Raw genomic sequence first — 25,557 nt, forward strand, 5'->3', positions numbered from 1 at the left:
TACACGCCTTCTTGCTACGCACATGTGTTCTTATCTTATTCTTTTCACTTGTCACGCCTACTGTATCCATCACCATTGTACAGTTTTACTATATATATTATGTACTGTTAATAAATCGTTGACATCTTTTGCCATCATTTTATATCCCCTCCTGAACCCTTGTATTGATGGATCTGATTTCCATGGCTCGAGCCATTTTCATTAAAGCCCGTATGACTCAGATACCACGGACTCTGCCTCTCATTTGATTGAGCTATTCTTTTACCTGTCATTAATTATACGGAAAAATTGCACGGTAATTATATTCACCACATAATTTGGCGCCCGAACAGGGACCCCTCCCCCACCCCACGCGCCGGCGATGCGTCGCAGGCCTTGCCCCCTACCACAGCCGTGACGGACTCCTATGCGCATCTGCAGGTTTTCCTGTATCTCCCTCAGGCCTACGGAGGTGACGGAGACTGCGGTTCAGCATCCAGACGAGGCAGTGAGGAGTGCGGAGGATCCCGACAAGAGCCCAGCCGAGAGAGCAGTGTCCGTGGTGTCCAGAGGCCCACCTGTCCGAAGCGTCGAGGCGCATGCGTAGTGCGTAGCAGTAACCAGACGTCGTAGCAGTCCAGTCCAGTCAAGATTCCGAGGCCTTCCGTTCCGTGCTTCCCGGTGAGTACCGTTGCTGGGGACGCATCTAGACGGGTGCATTAATTTGTGTCCGGTCAAGACGGGTCTGGGTACACAGATCCGGTCTGTACTGTTTCAGCAGTGCATCTGTACTGTTTAGCAGTGCATCTAGTAATTCAGTAATTCAGTATTCTGGTCTTCTAGCATTATCTCTCGAGATTTCCAGTATGTTTTAGACAGTATCTGTTCGAAATGTTTCAATGTGTTTAATGTCGTGGTATGAATGATTGTTTGCATTTTATTACTGTGTTTATCGTGTTTGTGTTCAGGTAGAGGTAATCATGCCTCTGTTCTCAAAATTACGTCAGATAGGAACTAGGAAAGGGATACTCGAAGAAGCAGTTCCCGTCCCACCTAGGGACACTCCAGGACATTTTATGTACCATAAACATGGCTTAGATGCCATACTGTACTTAGACTTATGGGTGGACTACACAAAGGATCTGGAAGAGAAACATAGATGGCCCGTTACAGGGACATGGGATGCCGAGTGCATCATGAGAGTAGAAGAAGCATTGTGGAAAAAGAAAGCCAGACAATCTCAGAAAGATGCCATAGAATTGTGGCGTAAAGAATCGCATAGAAGAATAGAGAAAGAATTCAGGAAAGCAGAAAAACACAGGGAAGATTCAGAAAAAGACCGAGAAAAAGAACTAATAGAAGAAGGTGAACGAGTTAAAGCAGAACAAATAGATCGACAACGAAATGCACTTATGAATGGCATGTATCCTCTTCTGACCGAGGGCATACCTAAGGCTACCCCGGAAATGCCAAGTAATCTACCGCCACCATTGGTTCCGACTAAGCTCCGTCAGACCGCAGCAGACATATTCCTTTCTTCCTATTTAGATGGCGTAGCTCCAGCATATACCGATGTACCCGTTAATAATGTACAACAGCCTGCTCCGACTGTTCAAGCCACGACCCCTCCACGTCACCAACTTCCCGTGCATGTTGTCACTTCCCCTACTGCTGTTGCTACTACTACTGGCCCCCCTGCTACTGTTCCCCCTACTATTGGTCCTCATAATCCTTTTGCGTCAACTGCAACCCAGAGTCCAACCCCATTACATATACCCGCCATGACTTCAACAGCTACAACTCAGTCAGGTTATGCCCATGCTTCCGCTTCAGGAGGTGCCGCAGGAGGCCACCCCCGCACCCCGCCACAAATACAATGAATGACAATCAGAGAATTAGCAATGCAGCGTACTCCGAAAGCGAGCACATCTGAAAAGCTTAAACAGTATATCACAGATTGTAGATATGACCCCGCACCTGGCAAGCAAGGGGACATGATGTTAGCCTCGTTACGTTTACGACGGGTTACAGATTATTTGATGACATTGCCAGGAATGCCAGACCATCTAGACAAAATATATCATTTTATTCAAACTGGGGAGAGACCAGAATGTGTTCGTGAGGCCATGGCATATCAGAAAGCTGAGACACAAGGGTTAATATTACGATTCTTGATTAATTGTTTGATAAGGGAACAAGATCGGCCAGGTATTGTTCAAGAAGAAATGGAGGTATTGACAAAATGGAGTCAGAATATTGCAGATTGTAAACATGATAAACAGAATTGTATAGATGCCATGTCCAGAAAGATCCGTAAAGAAATAGTAGCAATACATATCCGAAAGAAGGCTGAAAGGACAGCCGAGACAGACGAAAAAGATTCCTCAGAGGAGGAAGAATTAGAGAGTCCAGTAGAGAATCAAGATACAATAGCGTACGTAGGTAGAGCGAAGCTTCCTAAACAGTATCCTTTAGACAGGCCTTTTGACAGACCCATTCGTCTAGAAAACAAGAAACGTTTCCTTTCCCCCATTCCAGAACAATGTTCTCTTGAACATGTATTTCAGCAGGTAAACAGTCAAAATATCGAGTTCTTAATTTCGACCTACACTAATATCGAGTTGCTAATATCGATGGGACAGAATATCGATGTCCAGAATATCGATGGCCAGAATATCGACCCTAAGGTAAGTAATATCGAAATTACTAATATCGATAGCATAAATATCGAAATTACTAATATCGATAGCATATATATCGATGTAAGTAATTTCGATTTACTAATATGTGTTAGAAATATAAGTTAAGTATTTAAATTAATTGTTATAATATGTGTTTAATATGTTTTTATAATTTAAAAATATATAAGAGTAAATAATATGTTTTACTACCACAGCGGGTTGTGGGTTTATAGGGGAATAGGGTGGGAAGTAATTTATTTGTAATTAAATAATTATTTTTCAATGATTAATTTATTTTGCAATTAAATATTAATTGGCAATTATTTATTTTAATTGATTAATTGATTAATTAATTGATAATGTATGTATATTTTTAACTAAATTATGTTTTACTACCACAGCGGGTTGTGGGTTTATAGGGGAATAGGGTGGGAAGTAATTTATTTGTAATTAAATAATTATTTTTCAATGATTAATTTATTTTGCAATTAAATATTAATTGGCAATTATTTATTTTAATTGATTAATTGATTAATTAATTGATAATTTATGTATATTTTTAACTAACTTATGTTTTACTACCACAGCGGGTTGTGGGTTTATAGGGGAATAGGGTGGGAAGTAATTTATTTGTAATTAAATAATTATTTTTCAATGATTAATTTATTTTGCAATTAAATATTAATTGGCAATTATTTATTTTAATTGATTAATTAATTAATTAATTGATAATTTATGTGTATTTTTAACTAAATTATATGTTTTACTACTGGAGCGGGTTGTGGGTTTATAGGGGAATAGGGTGGGAAGTAATGTATTTGTAATATTAATTAATTTTGGGTAAAGGGGTATTTTTAGGGTTCAGGGTCAGTTTTCAGTTTTTGGGTAAAGGGGTTTTTTTAGGGTTCAGGGTCAGTTTTCAGTTTTTGGGTAAAGGGGTATTTTTTGGGTTCAGGGTCAGTTTTCAGTTCTTTGGTAAAGGGGTATTTTTAGGGTTCAGGGTCAGTTTTCAGTTCTTTGGTAAAGGGGTATTTTTAGGGTTCAGGGTCAGTTTTCAGTTCTTTGCTAAAGGGGTATTTTTAGGGTTCAGGGTCAGTTTTCAGTTTATGGGTAAAGGGGTATTTTTAGGGTTTAGGGTCAGTTTTCAGGTTTTGGGTAAAGGGGTATTTTTAGGGTTCAGGGTCAGTTTTCAGTTTTTGGGTAAAGGGGTATTTTTTGAGTTCAGGGTCAGTTTTCAGTTCTTTGGTAAAGGGGTATTTTTAGGGTTCAGGGTCAGTTTTCAGTTTTTGGGTAAAGGGGTATTTTTAGGGTTCAGGGTCAGTTTTCAGTTCTTTGGTAAAGGGGTATTTTTAGGGTTCAGGGTCAGTTTTCAGTTTATGGGTAAAGGGGTATTTTTAGGGTTCAGGGTCAGTTTTCAGTTTTTGGGTAAAGGGGTATTTTTTGAGTTCAGGGTCAGTTTTCAGTTCTTTGGTAAAGGGGTATTTTTAGGGTTCAGGGTCAGTTTTCAGTTTTTGGGTAAAGGGGTATTTTTAGGGTTCAGGGTCAGTTTTTAGTTTTTGGGTAAATGGGTATTTTTTGGGTTCAGGGTCAGTTTTCAGTTCTTTGGTAAAGGGGTATTTTTAGGGTTCAGGGTCAGTTTTCAGTTTATGGGTAAAGGGGTATTTTTAGGGTTCAGGGTCAGTTTTAGGTTTTTGGGTAAAGGGGTATTTTCAGTGTTCAGGGTCAGTTTTCCCTACTGTTGCACCCACTGGAGTGGGAATAGTAATTATTGTTAAGTAATTATATATTATATATTATTTTTTTTTTTTTTTATTAAATATGTATTATTATTTTTTTTTAAAATTATTACATATATTTAAATATGTTTAAGTAATTATTATGTATTATTTACAGTTTTTTTTATGTTATTTTAAATTTTAAAAAAATCGATATATTTACCAACGATATTTTTTACATCGATATTAATTTTTCGATATTTTGGTACTTACCATGTTGTACATAGGGCGTCGATATTTTTGCTATCGATATAATTACGCCGATATTTGTGTAGGTCGAAATTCTGTCTGTCGAAATTCTGTCATAGATCCATTTCAGCATACTGACAAAATACTGAAAGAAAGAATAGGTTACAACGAACTTCATACAATGCATGAACAAGAATTAGCACGGTCCGCAGTACAGTGGGCCGATAATAATAGCGTATATAATGATGATTCAGTAGCACAAACATTTTTGAGCCTTTCCCCAGACGAACAGCGACTAGCTGGTATGTACATGATTCAACATCTCATTACACTGTATGAAAATCAGCATTCTGATCCAGGTCCCCTATATAATATATTAGACGACTTACTTCTGAAAAGATGGAGAGGCCTAGGTACCGATTTGATTAATACCATTTTAGAACAACGTCACAAATACAAAACTTTCCTGACTCCACATTTTGTTTCTGTCCCACCCCCAGTAAGACAGCCATATCACCTAGACAGACAGAATCCCTTGCGAGAAGTACATCCAATCCGGAAGCCAGATGATACGCTTCAACGTGTATTCGTATACACTCCTTTGACCAAAATGGAATTATTGGAAATGAAGAAACTAGTACCTGGTCACGATAAAGATCCTGCAGGGTTCCACCGTGAATTAAAAGACATGTTACTGATGGGAGATTACACGTATTCAGACATTCTTAAAATGTTGAAAGTACTGTTACCAGCAGGTATTTACGAAAAACTGAAAGAGAAAGAGTGGGAGGTGGGAGATAAAAAGATTGTTTGGACTGAATTAGAAGACGAAGACAAGGGACGTACCCCAGGTTTAGGTCTTGGGGACAAAACTAAAGCATTACCAGGATTATTAGTACAAGTTTTGCCTAGATTATTGACAGTGAAAAAAGAGGACTGGGATGCAATCTCAGCCTGTAAACAGAAACAAGACGAAGACACTAGTGGTTTTTATTCTAGGTTCGAGAAATCTTTTATTATTAACAGTGGCCTGAAAACAAGTAGCGAGTCATATCCACACCTTTTTGTGACCAAATTAGTCGAGAATTCCTTACCCCAGGTTAAGAACCGTGTATTGAAAGTTGAAAGAAAATGGCAAGCAAATACGCCTTCCCAAATGTTACAAATGTTACAGTACCACCAGAACAGAATCAGGGAGGAACATGATCACGAACAGAGACGTATGAAAGACACGAAAATGAAAGTACTAGTTGCTCAGTCAGTTCCAGCTGATGGTCAGAAAAGTGGTTCGACACAGTCAAATAATCCGACAGCTCCTGTTAAAGGGACATGCAACTATTGTAAACAGCCAGGTCACTACATAAATGAATGTACAGTTCTGAAACACAATATAGCTACAGGTAAAACGAAAGAAAGACCGCGTCCACCTAGACAGGATCAGATCCAGCAACATATTCCGCAGAATGTGCAGCCTATGCAGATTCCACAACAGACCGTAGCGGTACCACAGCCCCAGCCCATTGCCGCAACACAACATGTCACACAGCAGATGTACCAGTATGCACAGTCCGATTACCCCGATTATCAGCAGTATACATGAAACAGCCTAGAGAGGGAGGTTGGCTTGCCTCTTATTGAGGTTCCTGTGGATCAAGAGGGTCCTTATGTACATAGTCAGGTATTAGGAAAGGATAGAAAATTTTTGATTGACACAGGGGCAAGCAGAACTACCATTAGTCATGACGAGGTTCCAGGGGCACCCCTCTCAGGCTCACAGAATGTTTCCCTTGGATTTTCAGGAAAGCCTATTGTTAATGAAGTATCGAAACCAGTTCCCCTAGCAGTTGGTCCATTATCCCGTACTACAGATGTGTTACTTACGAAATCCTGTCCAGAAAACTTGCTTGGTATTAACCGCATCGCTGCTGCGGCGATTTTTGCGGTATGCTGCATTTTTCATTATCCCGCTTTACATGACGAGCTCAGCTCGTCATCAGCACACGACACCCGTGGCTGATGACGAGCTGAGCTCGTCATCAGCATCGAAAGGGTTAAAACGCTGAAAGCTCTAGGAGCTGTAATTTGTTGTTCTCCGGAAGTGAGTGAGGTTGTTCCTACGTGACTTTAAGGGTCATTATGTGTTGAGAGATTTTGATCCCAGGTTACAGAATGTTCCTGCACATTTGTGGGCACAAGGCCCAACTGATGTAGGTTGTATGCACATTACACCATACCGTGTCACACTCAAGCCAGGAGTTGTACTACCCCGAATCCGACAATACAAGTTACCACCTGATGCTGTAGTGGCTTTACTGAAAATCATTGACGAGCTCATTGCACAAGGAGTGGTTGTAGAAACCGACTCAAATGTTTGTAATTCCCCTATCATTCCGATTCTTAAACGCACTGATCCGAATGCACCTCCTGTCTATCGGTTGGTGATTGATCTTCGAGAATTAAATAAATGTATTATACCACAGTACCCAGTGGTCCCAGACATTTCGTCATTATTGACAGCTATTGATTCGGAAGCAACGTTCATTACTGTAATCGATCTCAAGAACGCCTTCTTTAGTGTCCCCATTGATCCGGAAAGCCAGTACCTTTTCGGATTCTGTTTAAATGGCCATAGCTTCAAATTTGCACGCGCCCCTCAAGGATTCACAGAAAGCCTATCTATAGCCAAGCACTGAAACGACAACTTGGCAGTATTCACATGCCTGCTAACACTGCCCTACTCCAGTACGTCGATGATCTGTTGATCACCGCCCGAAGTGAACGAGAATGTGAACATGCATCACTGACAGTCCTGTATTTTCTGGCTGACGAGGTACACAAAGTGTCTCCGACGAAGCTGCAATTCTGTGCCCAGCAAGTGGTATACCTTGGGCACTTGCTGTCCAAGTGGGGTAGGCAGCTAACACCTGATCGTATCCAGTTAATTGCACATCTTCCACAACCCAAGACACAGAAGGAAGTGCGAGCCTTTATTGGACTCACTTCTTACTGCAGACAATGGATTCCCCAATATGCATATCTAGCTAAGCCACTCATACAGTTGACAACACAGGAGGCAGCGTCTTCGACTGTCCTCCCTTGGACTCAGGAACATACACAAGCTTTTGACGAATTAAAGAAAGCTTTATGCCAAGCACCGGTTTTAGCAACACCCTGTTACAGTAAACCTTTTACACTTTTTGTCACAGAACGCGATGGCACAGCGTTATCGGTTCTCACTCAGGTTCAAGCAGACAAACACAGACCGTGTGCTTATTTTTCAAGTACATTAGATCCAGTAGCCCAGGCTTTGCCTGCGTGCTTAAAATCAGTTGCAGCAACAGCTCTAGCAATAAGACAAAGTGATTCCATAGTATTAGGACATCAATTGACAGTACAGGTTCCACACTCTGTGGAAGTTCTCCTAAACAGAACACAGACTCAGCACTTGACTATAGCACGACTGACAGGATATGAGTTGACATTGTTTCAGCCACACATAGAGATCAGACGCTGCAATACACTAAACCCTGCTACACTCTTACCGTCAAGCACAACAGATCCTACTCCACATGACTGCGTGGAAATCATTAACACAATCACGAAACCCAGACAAGACTTGACAGATGTTGCATTACCCGATCCAGACCTGACACTTTATGTGGATGGTTCATGTATGAGAACAAGCACAGGAGAGTTAGTGGCCGCATATGCAGTGACCACTGAAACCGAAGTCATAGAAACACATCGCATTGACACCCTGTCAGCTCAAGCAGCAGAGCTCATTGCTCTGACCCAAGCTTGTATACGAGCCAAGAACCTTAAAGTAAACATATACACAGATTCACGTTATGCATTTGGAGTCGTACACGACTTCGGTGTCCTCTGGCAAGAGAGAGGTTTCTTGACCTCTCACGGAGCCAAGATCCAGCATGGTCCCCTCATTCAAGCTCTGTTAGAAGCAATACATTTACCTACAGCTATAGCCATCATGAAGTGCAAAGCACATACTAAAGTCACAGACACTATATCCCAGGGTAACGACCTGGCAGATCGAACAGCGAAACATACAGCTCAGACTCATACTCATACGACTGATATGACAAAGACTGACGTAACTTCACTGACACATTGCATGACAGTTAGGGATCCCACACAAGATGTAATCGACATACAGACACATGCTACTCCAGATGAAATCAAGAAATGGACTGAACAAGGAGGGGTCCAGACAGAACAGGGATGGATGACGAAGGGAAAAACCACATAGTTTCTCCCCGACTCTATGGTTCAAGTTATCATCAACACAGCACACAGTCCAGCACATTTAGGAGAGAAAGCCATGTTAGACAGTTTACAGAACCTCTGGTTCAACAAGCATTTACGAGCAGCAGCAAAACAGAAAGTGCGTACCTGCATGATCTGTTGTCAGTTCAATCCAGGAAAAGGTATTCCCGTGGAACGAGGTGGATTTCATCCTCCCGACCATCCTTTTGAAGTCCTCCAGATGGATTATATCCAGATGGACAGATGCCGAGGATTCAAGTATGTCCTCGTAGTTGTATGTGCCCTATCCAGATGGACAGAAGCATATCCAGTCCCAGATTACACTGCCGTAACCACTGCCAAGCAGTTGGTTCGTGAATTTTTCCCACGGTACGGTTTGCCCCGTGTCGTGTATTCAGATAATGGACAGCCATTCTCGTCCGAGCTCATGAAGCAGGTTTCACTCCTGTTAGGCTATCAATGGAAATTCCACTGTGTTCGACATCCCGAGGCAGCTGGTCTCGTGGAGAGACACAATCAGACTCTGAAAACCTGTCTTGCTAAAGTATGTGCAGAGAAAGGCGTAGATTGGATGGTAGCTTTACCAGTTGCCCTCTTTTATATGCGAATGGTAGCTCATTCTAGGACAGGGCTATCCCTGTATGAGGTGGTCTTTGATAGGCCTCCTAATATGTGGGGGACGCCTATGCCCCGTAAAATTACAGATGTTGACAGTTCTATGCTGACAGATTACCTTGCTTCCTTGATGTCTGCACTACTATCATGTCGTTCACAGGTCGCGGCTGCCTTCCCAGACAACACCTAGGTGAAACCGCATGAACTTGTTCCCGGTGACATCGTCGTGGTCCGCAATTTTGACAGATCAAGCCCTCTGGAGCCCCGCTGGAAGGAACCTAAGATCGTTTTGATGACCACAAGGACTGCAGTTAAAGTCGAGGGGAGGAAAGGGTGGCTGCATTCGAGCCACGTGAAGAAGTTTTATGGCCTTCCGCCAAAGACTGTTTCCCAGGACTGCCGCATTCCAGACACTGATACTAAACTCCCCTTGTTAGAGAAAACTCCGCAGCAGGAGTACAGATTAAAATTGAGGTCTAGTAAGTCAGACAGTTTAATTGTTTAAGTCCCCTCCTGGGTGAAGCGGTTAGACAGGTTCCTGACATGTATAAGATAGACCCCAATAGAGAGAGAGATAGACAGGAGATCAAGAAACGAAAATATTGTAAAAGTCTCCGAAGTCGTTGCATTCTGACATTACTTATTATGTTTTTTCTGAGTCTTACGTTAATCTGCATAAGTTGGATGTTACATATATTTTTTCCCATGGCACATTCTTTTTCTAATGACACTGCAGAGCACACGTTTAGTGAATTGCCCCCACATGAGCTGTCTTATCGACTTGCGCTGCGCAACAATGCATTCATCCGTATGTTACACCATTCTCACCAGACCAGTAATGCTACTAATTGTTGGATATGTGGCCGACTCCCTCCCTATCAGAACTACAAGGGAGCTCTGCCCCTCTTTCCTTATCCGTTTACACATAATGGTTCCTGTGGTGCATGGTTTAGTTAAATATCCTCTTTAGACACTGAATCCAGAGTTTCCCAGGGCAATTGGATATGGGGAAACCTGAACACAGTTATGAACAAAGCATGTTTCCCAGATGAGGAAGGTCTTCCACAAATGACAGGGACCGATCTAGAAAATGAAGTGTATGGATTAGGTAATTTTACACTTAACCTCATGATTCTAAATGTTCAGTCCGAGACTAGTCCAGACTTGCCATCAATATCAGTCTTGCCAGTAAAAGGTGAATTATGCGTCAAAAAGAGTGGTTCAGTACATCTAGGACACAGTGATTGTACTACTGTGGTCGAATTCAATGACAAAGGCAAGTCTACTTTCAAAGCTTCCCGACATTCATATTTCATTTGTGGTCAGACAGCCTATATACGTTTACCTCTAGATTGGGATGGTACTTGTTTTATTGCATTCCTATTACCACCTGTTTTTCTAGCCCCATCTGATTATCACAGAAATTCCCGCCTCACTCATGTTAGACAAAAGAGAGGTCTCCCAATTGTCGACCAGACTGAAACTACATGGGAACAGTATGTAGATTTCAATAAAGGATTCTTTCCTTATTTAGGCACTGTCTCTAATAGTAAACTGATACGCAAATTAACCAGAACCCTTGAAGCAGTAGTGAATGAGACTACTTCTGCCCTAGGTAACTTAACAGAGGAGCAGTCTGCTATGAGACTTGTTGTTCTTCAGAACCGCCTTGTCCTTGACGTCATCCTGGCCGATAGGGGCGGAGCTTGTAGAGTCAACTTCCAGTTGTTGTGTGTTTATTCCTAATAACGCACCATCAGTATACAAAGCTATATCCAGGCTTCACGAAATAGCTCATCAGATACACCAGAATCCAGGCACCTGGACTTGGTCCGGTTGGCTCTGGAGTATAATATCAGCCTGGGGATGGAAACTATTGTCATTCCTAGGAATCATACTGCTCATAGTATTCAGTTGTTGTCTATGCCTACAATGTGGGCCAGCGATTTGCGGCTTGTGTGCCTCAGCCTGCGTTCCCCATCCAAGTTCACGTTCCAGTTCCCGTATGAGAAAGGATGAGCAGATGATGTTACATGAACAGATAGATGGTCTCATGAAAATAGATATATCTTGAAGGGAACGTAGGGGACAAGGAGGGAATGAGGTAATTGAAATTTTTATGGTCAAGTATGTCCCCTAACGTGTACCCCAACGTCTCCATGTACGTGCTTAAAGTACATGTAATTTCCCTCCATGACCGAATATGAAGACGCAAATGCATTTGCGTCCAACGTTAACATGTCCTCTACCAGATCCACCATGAATGGATCGATAATTCAGTCTCTAAATATGCCATGCCAACGTCTTTACATGGTGCACTTTTACGTTTTCCTGGCTCTGTCGAGCTAGGCCCTGATTTCTGACTTCGAACCACTTCTGTCTCTGCCTCTGAAAGCTGCAGCGTGGAGATGCATCCCTGACCTCTGCCTTACTTCCTGCCAAGCGAAGCGGTGCCTGGCTCAGCCTGGCCTGCCTGCCAAAACAGTATTTTGCCTTCAAGTTATCAGTTCAGCCTCCTCGAAAACACATTCCAGTCTAGTGATATAGGTAAACATATTCCCGGCTGCAGAGCAAAGGGCCAAGCCTTCCTGTCTCCTTCATGTAATTCATTGCTCCCGTTACCATGGTAGGCCCATAGCCCCGCGCATTACACTTAGACATATATGCATTCAGTATAGTATAGCCTCTGCCCGAGAGACCTTTTACTGCAGATTAAACATCCTCCAAACACAAGATATCAGATATGTTATAGGAACAGGTCGATCTGACATGCCAGACTTCTGTCTCCTCTACTAGTGCTAAAGTCAAGCCCCCAGCTTCCCTAGTTCCACGTCAATCACACGTCATACTAATTGCGCGCGCACCCAGGTCGAAGGTTTCTGCTGACTCTGCAGAATCCTCTATGCATCCACCCACTTATGACACTTTCTGTGACGTTACCAGCACACGCCTCCGTGCACACCCTTGTACACGCCTTCTTGCTACGCACATGTGTTCTTATCTTATTCTTTTCACTTGTCATGCCTACTGTATCCATCACCATTGTACAGTTTTACTATATATATTATGTACTGTTAATAAATCGTTGACATCTTTTGCCATCATTTTATATCCCCTCCTGAACCCTTGTATTGATGGATCTGATTTCCATGGCTCGAGCCATTTTCATTAAAGCCCGTATGACTCAGATACCACGGACTCTGCCTCTCATTTGATTGAGCTATTCTTTTACCTGTCATTAATTATACGGAAAAATTGCACGGTAATTATAATTACCACAGAAGGCCAAATTCAGAGTTCAGAGGAACGCTGTGTGCTCGTCGTTTAAAAAGTTATTCTCTCTGTTCAGGGGAGAACATCATTTCAGACAGATGTGCAAAAAAGCAGTCTACAGCTTCAGGTGAAAGTTCGACTAAGTTTGAAAATGCCGAAACAGTGCAGTTTTCCGCGTGATTGCTATCATCGATGTTTGGATCAGCAATGCTTACAGAAGGTCATACCTGGGTGATGTTGACTCATCTCGTACTTCACTCCCACCTAATCGTAGTGGTGAAGTCTCAACGAATGCCGTCATCAGGATTGGTAACCGCTGGGGACAACACGATGCATGAGCTGTCACAGGACTTAGCAAAGTATCGATATCCATTGGTACTGCTGATTGTAGTGTAAGACAGGTGTCTAACACGCATTCTTCTCCGCATAGCATACATCGAAGCACAGGTAAGATGCAATTTTGCCAGATTGGTCTGAATGAAAGAAACCAGATCATATTCAGATCTCTTAGCCGGGCTAATCCAAGGACTTTAGTTATGCGGTCCCGGTAGCGTATAGCTAGGATTGTTTCTTCCATTGTTGCTGGAGTCTTGTCTGCAACTTGGCTTGCAATTTCGGAGCAGAAGGATCAAAAATAAAATTCCTGCTACGAGTCCCAAAAGTAGTGGTTGACCGCCAAAGACAGAATGGACAAAATTGGGAAAGATGCCCAGGACTGCTTCGAAGGGTGTCAACAGTCCCGAAAAAATTGTCTTAAATACATGTGCGATCCCACTGGTATCTGACATGTTTAGGATTTGGCTTAGCATTTCTACGAAATGCACAGGGCAATTAGTTGATAAAAGTGTATGTATCTCTGCTGTTGTCCTTGCAACTTGCAGATCATACGTTTCTTTTGATGACGTAAAAGGCACGGTTGTCTGTAGGAGAACAGACTTCATTCTGCTTAAAGTATCAATTCGTATAGAAGAGATATTCAAAGAAGGCCAAATCGTCGTCTCCATGTCAGGAGAGGCGTTTGGATACAATACTTGCATACAGCAAGTGACCATGGAACTAACACTTACGAGATAGGCTTTCCCTGGCACCATGCCACAACAGCTGTGGTCCGTTATTAGAACGTAACTCCCGTTAGAAAGTTGTCTAAAGAATGGCTCTATTTGTGTTGCAGGTGTGCCGTGCTGGTGGCATGAAAGGTTATTAGAAGTCCCCTCACAGGCCCCATGCAAGTTAAAACATTGGCACAGAAGTATACCACTCAGTGATCGTTTACAATTCTTACCACTAAGAAATACATTCTGTTTTTTGTCACTATAACATGTGTGTGTGTAAGGAAATTTCCATGATGACTTAATGTACCCTTTACCCAACCTTTCATACTGGCCTGCTGGTATATCTCTTGGCAATTTTTAAATTGGAAAGTTGTTATCGGAATTGTGATTATTCCGTGGATTATCCATTCAATGACAGGTCTTTCTGACATTGTCAACATTAATCTCTCAAGTTTTTCAATGCTCAGAATCGTATAGTCTGCTCCTTTTTGTGCCAAACTGATTTGTTTATCAGTAAGGTTAAATATAGAGAATAATGACGTTGTGTTGATTAAACGCCAAGGCACATAGCCTGAACGCAGATTTTGCAACGTCCAGCCAAGCTGTACAATAGAACGTAATTGGGACTGACCGTGTTGTAACATTAGTAAGTCCTGATCTATTATATCGATAGCAGATGATACAATACTGTCCAGTGAATATATTCTGGAGGACAAAGTCATTAACCCATTGTCCACAACAGAAAGTGATTTTTCCAAATTAATACGATCAATTTCTCTTATTTTTTCTGCCGTTTCAATTTGCATTACTTTCCAAGCTTCGTTGTATGCAGCGTATATACCGGCCGCTATGAAACGTTTTTGACGCTGTTGGCGTGGTCCCATTATGAAATCACGCAAGTCAGCACCGTCTTTAAGTAAAGTCAAGTGTTGCTTAATTTCAGCCAGTGTGGATTTCTCTAGCCACTCAAGGCATAGTTTCCTTACACTGTATGTTGTAACTATCCCTGGATGTTGTCTCTGGGAGTATCTAGGGTCTGGCCTGGTCATTTTGAACCCCTGTTGTTTGTTCAGGAATCTATCTTGACAGTTATTAGTGTCTGTGGGCCAGATTAACCATTTTTTCCAATCAGGATGTGTTCTGTTTTGGTGTAAAACATGGGATACGTCTATCTCAACCTCTGTAGTGCTATTATAGTCCGGTATTGGCTTTGGAATAGACGGTTTATTTAAGTCTTTAATTTTGGCTAGGCCAAGACAGGTTGTTTGTTGAATGGTTTCATTCAGGAATATAATTTGTTCTGGGATCATGCAGGCTCTAAATAATGATTCTAAACCTTGGACCTGCCAATCTTTGGTACCCCAGATTGTTTTTGTTTCAATGTTGTTTCTCCAAAAAACAAAAACAAATGTAATCATTTTTTCATAAAATGTTTCTGAATATATCAATTTAGTATTTGTCAACATTGTTTTTATCCCTGTCTTTTTTGACAGTTTAAAATAAAACGTTTCTGCATCACTTGTGTTAAACCCTGAGAAGTATGGGAATTTCTCATAAAATGTCTTCGAACTGCTTTTGGGTGGAGTTGCTCAATGTTCCCATTGATTATAGATTATAGTTAAAAATATTTCTAGGTTGTGCAGATTTATGCAAGTAGTGATGTGCGTAGTGATTGAGGCAGTACATCTGCTCATAATTCGATGAATCCTGTAAGTAATCATGTTCTGTAAATTTTGCTGACATTACTAAATCAGACATCATATTATTTATACTTTCAAAGTCCCAATCATCGGAGAATGTACTTGGTTTTACAAAGTCACTTAATGAAACCTAAAACTGATGTGGATATTTCAAGAGTTCAACCGGGCCATAGATTTCGTAATCTGTTTTGTCCCAAGCTACCCCACCGGGTATTGGAATGGCTGTGACATTCACTGATGAAAGTTCTCGTTTCTCGATGTGAGATGATTTGTGTGGTTTTAGGACCAAGTTGATGTTCTGGCTTGCTGTGTCCATTGTACTGTAATACATTTTCCTAAAATTAGAACTAAGATTAGACAAAGAAGGAGTATAAGTACGCCTAATACAATCCAAAATTCAATCCATGGCGCATCCAGATATGATTCTTTTAGTTGATCAAAGAGTTCAGTTACTTTGTCTTTAAAACTTTTTGTTGCTGGCATTTCTTCAGGTTCGCTTGGATCTTCCGAAAATTTATCAAAATTGATGAAGTAGCCAGATGCTGTTCTGTCAATTGTTAGAATTGCTTCCGAATTTTCATTTGCTTTATCATCTTTTCTTTCATTAGCATAGTCTGAGGCTACATCGTTGTAGACAGGTGTTTCATGACGAACTGTTGTGATTTGGGTTTCAAAAGGCACAAGTTCCATGGCATTGTTGCATAGTCCTTTTTTATTCACTGCAGGTTTATCAAATGTGATTAGTCTCTCAGTTTGAACCTCTTGGATTGCAGCAAATTTTGGTATTCTGCTACTTCTTGGGAGACCACTGGGCCTACTACTTATTATTGGCCACATGATTGTGGTTTTACCAGGTCGATGGATACAACTCGGTTCTCCTTTTTACCAGCAAGGGACGGTAGTACGATTGATCTTGTTCCATTGACAGCTAAGACAGGTACTGCTTTTCTGTAAGAAGGCCCAAATTCCTTCTTCACCGCGATCTTTTCTCTGACCAGATCCCCAATCTTTGGAATCCAGACAGGCCTTGCTGGGACAGGTGGTGTATCTTCAGTGGCTGTTGGCTGTTGTTTTAACTTTATGTTGCTCAGGGCTTTTCTTGTTTCATTCAAGTCCTGTAAAACAGCCAAACGATCTTTGATATCCAAGCATTTCTTTTCTACCACTAAAATCTGACTATCTAAGTCCTGAATATGCATTCTAGTACCGAACAATAGTTCGTACAGACTGAAACCTTTTAGAGAATTTCTTGGCAGATTGTTAAGACTACGTTGGACACTTGTTAAATGTTGGACCCACCCATCACCCGAACCTAATACCCTTGCCGTTATAGATTGCTTTATGTCCCGTTTTTTCTTTCCACAATCCCATTTCCCTCAGGATGGAAGGGACAAGAGTACCACAATGCGATGCCCTTGCTGGTCATGGCCTCCTTATAAGCTCGAGAGCTAAAAGCAGGACCCTGGTCAGAATGTAGCATGCCAATTGCGTATATGCCGATAAAGACTCGCAAATCTTTTATAACAGTTCTGGCGTCAGCCGAGCACTGGGGTCTGTATTTTTAAGTGAACATTAGTCTTAAAAAGAAATTAATGGGATGCTGGATTTTACGTGTAGATAGACTTACGCTAACTACATCAAGGGGCATGGCAATACTCCAGTTGGTTCGCCACTGAGATCTCTGTTGCAATCTTGGCAGTTCATTGCAAATTTATGATGTTGCACGCTCATCCCCGGCCACCAGTATTCTGATTGTAATTCTTTCAGAGATTCCTTGATCCCTTGGTGCCTAATCTCATGTGTGCATCTGCTATTAAGAAGATTCTCCTGTTCGTGTTTGGAATTACCCTATCCCCCACTCCAGGGATTCGAGCAAAAGGAACGGAGTTCGTATCAATGATGTATGTATAATTGAGTGGATAGTTCACGGGTAGTGCTGCACAGTCGCCTTTTGAAGACGTTTTTACTGCATGCATGGTTTCCCCGTCTATGTATTTTTCTGAACGCTTTTTTGTGGCTACGGAAGCATGTATCACGTGAGTCTTTCGTAGTTCTTTCTGCAAAAGAACTACCTGTTCCCAAAGCGTTTTATGCTTGATTGTGGCACCTGTGTCATCTTTGTAATCGTTTTGAACCCAGTTCTGCAAGTCATTATTGTAAGATTTTACAGAAATGCGAATCGCACACTATTAGTGTCGGGAATTCACAATCTGCATTTTCAAGCGCCATCTTTAAAGATCTGATTTCAGCTCGCTGAGCCGAACAGTTTCTTGTTGATTCAGTTTTTGTTATTTTTGGTCTGAATTTACCACAGAGCCAGCGAACTTTAACAATCGCGCACGCTGCATTGTAGGATTTGTTATCCACATCGTAATGTTGTACAAATCTGTCTGTATAGATTATACAAGAGTACTGTTGGAGAGGCAGAATTTCGATTGGCAGAGGACATTCTTCTTCAAATTTCAAATCCTTCAGTTTTTTCATGTTCGGGTCAAAATAGTATTTCACGTCTTCTGCAGCAAGAGAATTCACTGTATCCATTTTGGATCTAGTGCCACCGTTTGTAGATTAACTGGGCTGAATAACGCCTCAAAGGCTGATTCTGCTGTATAAACAGTTATTCTTTTTGCCTTGGGCTAGGGCTCTTTCTCTTGCTACAGCAGTCTGAACCGCATTCATAGTATTTTCTGAAAGACTGAATGTTTTTTCAGCTTGTGTGTACAAATGTGATTTGTAAGCTATTGGTACCGTTTCTCCCTCATTAGAGGTCAGGTACGTGAATCCGCATCTTCCTGGGATGACTCGGATTACAAGGTTGCGTGTGTTGTCGCGAGTTTCCAATTTTGTTTTAGCTAACATGTCTGTTTGCAATGATCTCGAAATTTCTGTGTGTTTCTGAGTCCAATTGATTGGTTTAAAATCAGGTTTTATTAATTCATAGAGAGGTTTAACCCTCTCCGCATAATTTAGAATGTAGGTTCTTCCGAAATTCAGGAAACCTAGTATAGATTGTAAGTTCCTCAGCGTTTTTGGTGCTTGGAGTACAGCGCACTTCTCTAAGAAGTTGTCTGCTAGGCTTTTGCCTTCACTTGATAATTCATATCCTAAAAACAGGACAGTTAGATGGGCAATTTGTGACTTTTTAAAGTTGAATTTGTAACCCTCTGCTGCGAACCCAAGTATGGTGTTCACTAGTTTCAAGTGAGTATCCAGGTCATCATATGTTAGATAGATGTCATCGACATAAGATAATGCCTCATCATCATATATTTATAGTAACTCTGTTACCCTCGCTGAGAATAATCCTGGGCTATTCTTGAATCCCTGTGGGAGTCGACAGAAATTTTACTGTGACCCCAATATTGAGAAAGCGGTCAAATACCTGCTTTCAGGTGCAATATTTTGACAAAAGAATCCATTAGAGATGTCTAACGTTGTTTTGTATTTTTTGCGAACGATGTTATTCATTAGTGCTGCACTGTGTGAGTTTTGTACTGCAAATGTTTTGCAACACGAGTTAAGGTGTCCAAGACTAGACGATATGAATCGTCTGGCTTGGAGACAGGAAACAAAGGATTGTTCATTTGCGAGGTGCATGTGTCAATCACCCCTTGGTATTCAAGTTGATCTAAGATCTCCCTGACTTGCTTTTTAGCTTCTTGCTTAATTGGGTACTGCCTCTGTGCAGTGGGTTGACATTTTAACTGGATTTTGTGAGGAGGGGAGTCCTCATCCCATCCTACATGATTTTTATATAATGCAGGTGCTTGGGCCACTGCCAATTTTCTTGCATATGTATATTTTTTATGGATTGGGATATGATCAGAGAAGGCAGGCATAATCATCTCTTCGCCATGAGGGCACTCCCTGACAAACTCTGGTGGCCATTCTTTCTCAGCTAACAGAATGTCATAGCCTTTTGAAAGTTGTTCCCAAAACAGACTTTTTATTTTTCTGGTTTTATCTCCCTCTATACGTAATGTTATTTCACATAGTTTGTGGGGCACACTAACTTGTGTGTCTGCAGTTTCCACCTGAATGTACTCATTCGTGTCCACTGTCTCCAGAAGATTCATCAGGGTCTTGTGAGCTATGGTCACTTCTGCTCTGCTGTCTAGCATTGTCTGTGCCCACTCTCCGTTTTTCAGCTGTGTCCTCAGTATCCTCGGCATGTTTGATTATTTTAATACTGGCTACCTTCTTTTTTGGAAATTGTAATTTTTTACTTTGAGCAGGTTCCTTGTCTTTGGACTTGACGTGCTCTAACCTGTGTTCTGACCGTCCTCTTCTTTCCGATTTCTGCGATGAAGTCTGAAAAGATCGAGAGGGACTTGTATCAATATCTTGATATCTATCAGGTTTCTTCAAATTATCCCTATTTCTAAGGTTATATCTTTTTTCAGAGGGTTCCCTTTGGGGAGACTTGTCTTCTCTGCCTAGAGATCTCTCTCTCCGCCGAGGAGACCTTCCTCTGGACTGGAATCTTTTTTCTTTGGGAGTGGATTGTTTATTTCCATCCCAGCTCTTTTTTGGAGTATTTTGATTATTTTTTTATAAATATCTTTTCAGGATTTTCAATTAGTTGGGGTTTCACTGGTTTTCCACCCAAACTATCTCTACCTAGCTCTTCATAGGATTTTTCTATGATTCTGGCAAGTTCAAGTGGCTGGTCTGTTATATCTGTTTCTTTCAATTTCTGGCGGATCGTCATATTCCTCGTTGCCAATTGAACTAACTCTCTATATGCCTTTGTTAATTCTTTCATTTTAACTAGGACTTCTTCCTTTGACATTTTATCAATGTCGGGGTGTGGTGTGTAGCTGGCTAGAACTGGCCATGTTGCTCCTGGGATCCCTAGTGGACCGAGCCTTGTGATGTGATTATTATGTTTTATGGCGCCTTTAAACCAGAGCATGTGCTCATGGTAATTTAATGGGATTTCAACATCCTCGAAAGGAGTGTTTTCATCCGGAGATTCCTCTATTTTGTAATACTGGAAGTCGTGTGTGACAGCGTTTGCTGCTGGAAAGTTTATCCATGAGTAGAATACCTCTGTCTGCCGATATTCATGGGCCTCTACCACGAATATGACTGTACCACCTCGTGATGTCAGTCCGTTTTCTATAAGTTTTATAGTTATACTGGCAGATGCATCAAAGTAAATACCGGGAGCAAATGGGCAGATTCTCAGAATCTGCACTTTTGCTCCCGGTATTTTTGCATTTGGGATGCATCATCCCAAATGCAAAAATCGCAATTTAAGGAATCTCTAAATTCAGATTCCTTAAATTGCGATTGCATTTAAGGAATCCCAAATTGAGATTCCTTAAATGCAATGCATGAAAGTAAAAAAAATAGCGAATTCGTTAATAGGGGGAGCAAATTACCATGAAGTTGGACTTCATGGTAATTTGCTAAAACTTTGAAAAAAGCACTTTTGTGCATTTTTCAAAGTTTCATGTTGCGCACACACATGCCTTTAGGGCATGTGTGTGTACAACATATGTGCATAGATCAATTTCAGGGGTGCAACAGGGTGTCATTTTGACACCCCTGCACCCTTGAAATTGCATGACCAATTTGCGAGTACCTACTGGTACTCGCTAATTGCTCATGCAATCTCCAATACATTCCTATGGGCCATTAGGCCCATAGGAATGAATGGGACAGCATTCCTTAATTGCTACTAGCAATTTGCGAGTAGCAATTAAGGAATGTTAAGGAATCGCTATTTTAATAGCGATTCCTACATGCATAGGCTTTTGCTATTCCTAAATAGCGATTCCTTAAAAATCGCTATTTAGGAATAGCAAAAGGCTACGTTGATGCATCTGCCAGATAGTTCTTCTTATATTTGCCGGAATGAGTATAACATTCGGGTCAGTCTGTAGGAGACTCGTGTCTTCCTCTAGGAGTCGAGCTGCTATTCTAGCTGTCTCCGCTTCATCGTCACCTTCCACCATTTTACTGACAGAAAGTTTTTTTTGCAGATCAAGTTTCAAGGAAACAAAGATTAGGTGCACAATATTTTGGAACACTTTGAACTTTGGAACGTTGAATAAACCAGAAACTATACATAGGAATCTCTTCCTACTAAGTTCCGGCGGATTTTAACCTTTCACCCACTCCAGACGTCTATTGGCGTATTTACGGGAAAAAGGGTCTGTGTGAAAAAGCACGACTGAGTTACTCTAACGTCTTGCGTTAGTTTTATCGCCTTACCAAACGTTGGGCGCCATGTAGTGTAATTCCTATATTCCCAATAGGCTCTGCGCATTGGAATAATATATTCAGCAGTGTAGACGTAGGACTGAGGTCGACTAGGTCTCTACTGACTATATTAGACTTAAGTTTTGCCAGCTAGCTCAGAGGTCACTAGAAACTTTCTCGAATAAACGAGGAGGAGTTTAACCTCCCTGGATAGACAAGAAGGGATTAGCTTCTGACAACCATATAACATGACAACTTTGCTCCCTCAGAATAAGAGTGTATCTCTAGAGTCGTGTGAAAACAATAGACAGCTATTTCACTCAGTCAATTGTGTGTACTTAGTTTCACCACTAGGGGGCCGTGGACAGCCGCATCCCTTACATACAATTCAATTTATTTAAAAAAATCTTTATTTGGATACACATATATCCATAAAAGCACATATTATAATATATTAATCCATTTAAAAAGCACAGTCGATTAAAAAGAGATGCAACCTCATAAAAACATTTTCTATATATGTGGTTTCTGTCATAAAAAGTCAAATAGATTACGTCCATAAACAGGGTTCAGAATATTTTAACAATAATCAAAAATACAATATTGAAATAAAATCATTAAAAACAGCCTTCAGGAGGTACACATTGTATCACGTGCACGGACCTCTCCTGAAAAAAAGAGCCTACATGAAAAATGAATTCATCCTCGTCCAGTTTAAGAATTTTTGTGTAAGCAGCTTTATAGTGAATGGTGGCACTTTTCAGGTCGAGCCTTCGCAGCGCGCATGCACTGCAAAGGAAAACATCCTATTCCAAGCGCTTTGGCCTTTCAGCCAAGCACGTGCATGCGTTCCATTGCCTTCAATGGCAACGCGTGCACGTGAGGAGATTCACTCACGGGAGCGCGCGGCCCATCTGGTCGCAATTATCGCTCCCACGAGTGATTCGCGCACGCCACCTCCTCTCCCCCCCCCCGCTCGTGTTTGTTGCTTGTTGATTTGGGTGCGTTCGGTTTCCTTCGAGGTCCTAGATTCGTGCTGTGCTCTGTCATCTTGGTTCCTGCTGTGGTTGTTAGTGGTGTCTACTGCTCGTGGTCCTTTTTTGGTTGTTTTGGGGATAACAGTTTGACTAGAGTATGTTAGGGGTGTCCCTGATTCCTGTGCCCTCCACGGGGCAGGAAGGGAGTCCCTTTTCCTTTGGGCCTCTCTTGCTCAGTTAGATGTGTTGCCTTTTTCTTCCATCTTAAGTCCTTCCGCCCCTGAATGTCTGGTGGTGAGTTCTCTCTGCATTACAGCAAGATCCTCATTTCCGGCTCAAGACCGCTGCGGGCATGGACCCGGCCTATCAAAACATCCACATTTTTTATTTTATTTTTAGCAGAGTTTTATATAGCGCGAACTTGACCCGCAACCGAATCAGGTATCAGAGCCCTTTACATAGCACCAGTTACGTTAACATTCATTTTTGTTAGGCACGGGGAGATTAAGTGATTTGCCCAGAATCACAGGATGTTCAGCGTCGTTACTGAGACTCGTACCCAGTTCCTCAGGCCCGTGGTCAAACGCTCTAGCCATTAAGCCAACTCCTCTCAAATGTTAATTGATTTCATAGAATGAAAAGCTAGTCTGCAATTTAATCTATCAAAATTCTGTTCAAACTTGTTCACTTTGTTTCCACCTCCATGATGTTGCGAGTAAAACCCCCCCCGCCCCCCCCCCCCTCCAAGTGTCTGTGGTAACAAGTCCGGGGTGAGTGATGCCATTTTATTGACATTCCGTTTAACCTGAGCTAAAGGAGATTTACGAGTCTGTCGTCTGTACTACACATCGGATTCGTTCCAGCGCATATATTTGTTGGTCATTTACCTGCAAGAAAAGGCACATAACATTGTAAATCACATAATAATTGATACATGTTCCTTATTTGCGCAATTTAATATTTTTTGTATACACCTTAGAAGATGCATCCTGAGTGGATCGTAAATTCTAATTTCACATATTCCTTAAATTGCCTGTATGTATCAAACTACATCTTATAATTGTGACTCCTAGTTTAGGAAGGAACGTTAACAATGCATGCATGGAATAATAATATAGTCAAGTCAAGTCAAGTCACTAAATTTATATAGCGCGCTACATACCCAGAGGGTCTCAAGGCGCTTGAAGAGGGGTGGGGAATTACTTCTCGAATATCCAGGTTTTAAGTTGCTTTCTGAATGCTAGGTGGTTTTGAGTGAGGCGGAGGTGCGTCGCGTGTTATAAATGCTTACAAAGTCCTCGCAAGTGCCCCAGGCAAGGTTGATATTTGGGTTCTCTCCACTTTTGGCATATTAATTTAGTCTCCTTATGCGACCACTGTCTAAACACACACACGCTTATTTTTGGTGCTGTGGAGGTCTGTTAGGAGAAGAGAACATGTGGTGATACCTTCCGAGAAGAAGCTTTCAGCTCTGTGAAAGGAAGCCTTGCTGCAGTATGGACCTCTGGGCATTTCATTAGAGGACTCAAATTCAAAAGGTCTGTAGTTCTATGAGCAAGTCAGCCTTCATTGCAGAAATAAAAAATGTCATTAATATCTATCGAACAGAGAATATATGTCAATGTCTGTTTCACAGTCTATTTTATGTCTTAACACATACGCACCAAGAATGGCATGCGGTGTGTCCACATTTTACATCATATCTCTACTTCTACTCTGAAGGTAAAACTATTTTTAAAACACATCTCGTGGAGTAATAACTATATGAACAAAATTTAGAATTCCATGTCAACTTAAGCTGTGTTGCTTTAGAATCCACTCTACAAATCATATGCTTTTATCCCTTGAGGGAGAGAGTATCTGTGTTGGGTACGTCCACATTTGGGGACTATTATAGGGCATCACCCGTATCTTTCAAGTATGATCCTGTTTCTGCTACGAAGACCTGAGTGACCGCATACCTACTGAGGAAGTACCCGTTTGGTGTCTAGATATACATTGTGCATTTATAAACGTATGTTTTATCAGTCGCATGTTTACGTGTTGTGTGTCCATACGCCAGGTGATCGAAGTTAGACATATATATGGTGGCTGGGTTTACAGATGGTTGACATGTTTACAGGACAGATGGGAGGAGGGTTCCATGGTGAAGACAGGTGAGAGAAGGCTGAATAATGCTCACAAAAGGCATACCAAAGAAGAGTATAGGGGCACAGAGAGGATGATGGAAGTCATAGACTTGGTGAGAGGAAGGGCAAAGAGGAAGGTGTTATGGTTGGCAGCAGGAGTTTTCACAGGAGCTGTAGGGTACTGTTTAAGTCAGTGCTGCAGGGTGAGCATTGGACATGCTGGCCTGTGGGGAGGCAGTGGGCTGGAATGGAGTTATGAAAGCAAATGGCTGGTTAGAGAGGTAGGAATAGGGTTCACATTAGTCACCTCTGGGGCAAGAGGGCTACCCGCAGGGTTTCCTGAAATGTAGGTTTCCAAGGGTCTCCCTCCAAGCAGACCAGAGTGAGGAGTATGCAGTGGAATTATATGATAGATGTGTCAATCCAATTATAACAGGAGACAAAATAATGCTTAATTTATATATTTTTTAATTCCATGGTAGGGAAAATAAATGTGGTCCACTAATTCGTTGTTTATAGCAACAATACCAATAATTGCACATTTATTTCTACAGGGCAAGTGTCAACTTCCAGTGAATTACCACAATACAGCTAAATTGTCAAAAACACTTTACTGCACCAGAGACTGAATGTAATAATTCCAATACTAAGGAAAACTGCCTTCCTGATAGTCTTTTGATATCTTTGATGGGA

At 41.5% G+C, this 25,557-nt stretch overlaps 1 protein-coding gene across 1 annotated transcript in view; it reads left to right on the forward strand.

The window, feature by feature from the left end:
• The first annotated feature begins 1,350 nt into the window (after positions 1-1,350).
• The window catches only part of LOC147659211 (uncharacterized), a 31,709-nt gene continuing 7,502 nt past the window's right edge, over positions 1,351-25,557 (forward strand). The window contains exons 1-2 of the mRNA XM_086951884.1: positions 1,351-2,549; positions 4,755-5,414. Coding sequence (XP_086808010.1) covers positions 1,860-2,549; positions 4,755-5,414 — 1,350 coding nt within the window. The 5' untranslated portion in view covers positions 1,351-1,859. The remainder of the gene's footprint in view (positions 2,550-4,754; positions 5,415-25,557) is intronic.

This window comes from Lissotriton vulgaris, unplaced genomic scaffold, assembly GCF_964263255.1.
Source record: "Lissotriton vulgaris unplaced genomic scaffold, aLisVul1.2 SCAFFOLD_1821, whole genome shotgun sequence".
Taxonomy (NCBI): domain Eukaryota; kingdom Metazoa; phylum Chordata; class Amphibia; order Caudata; family Salamandridae; genus Lissotriton; species Lissotriton vulgaris.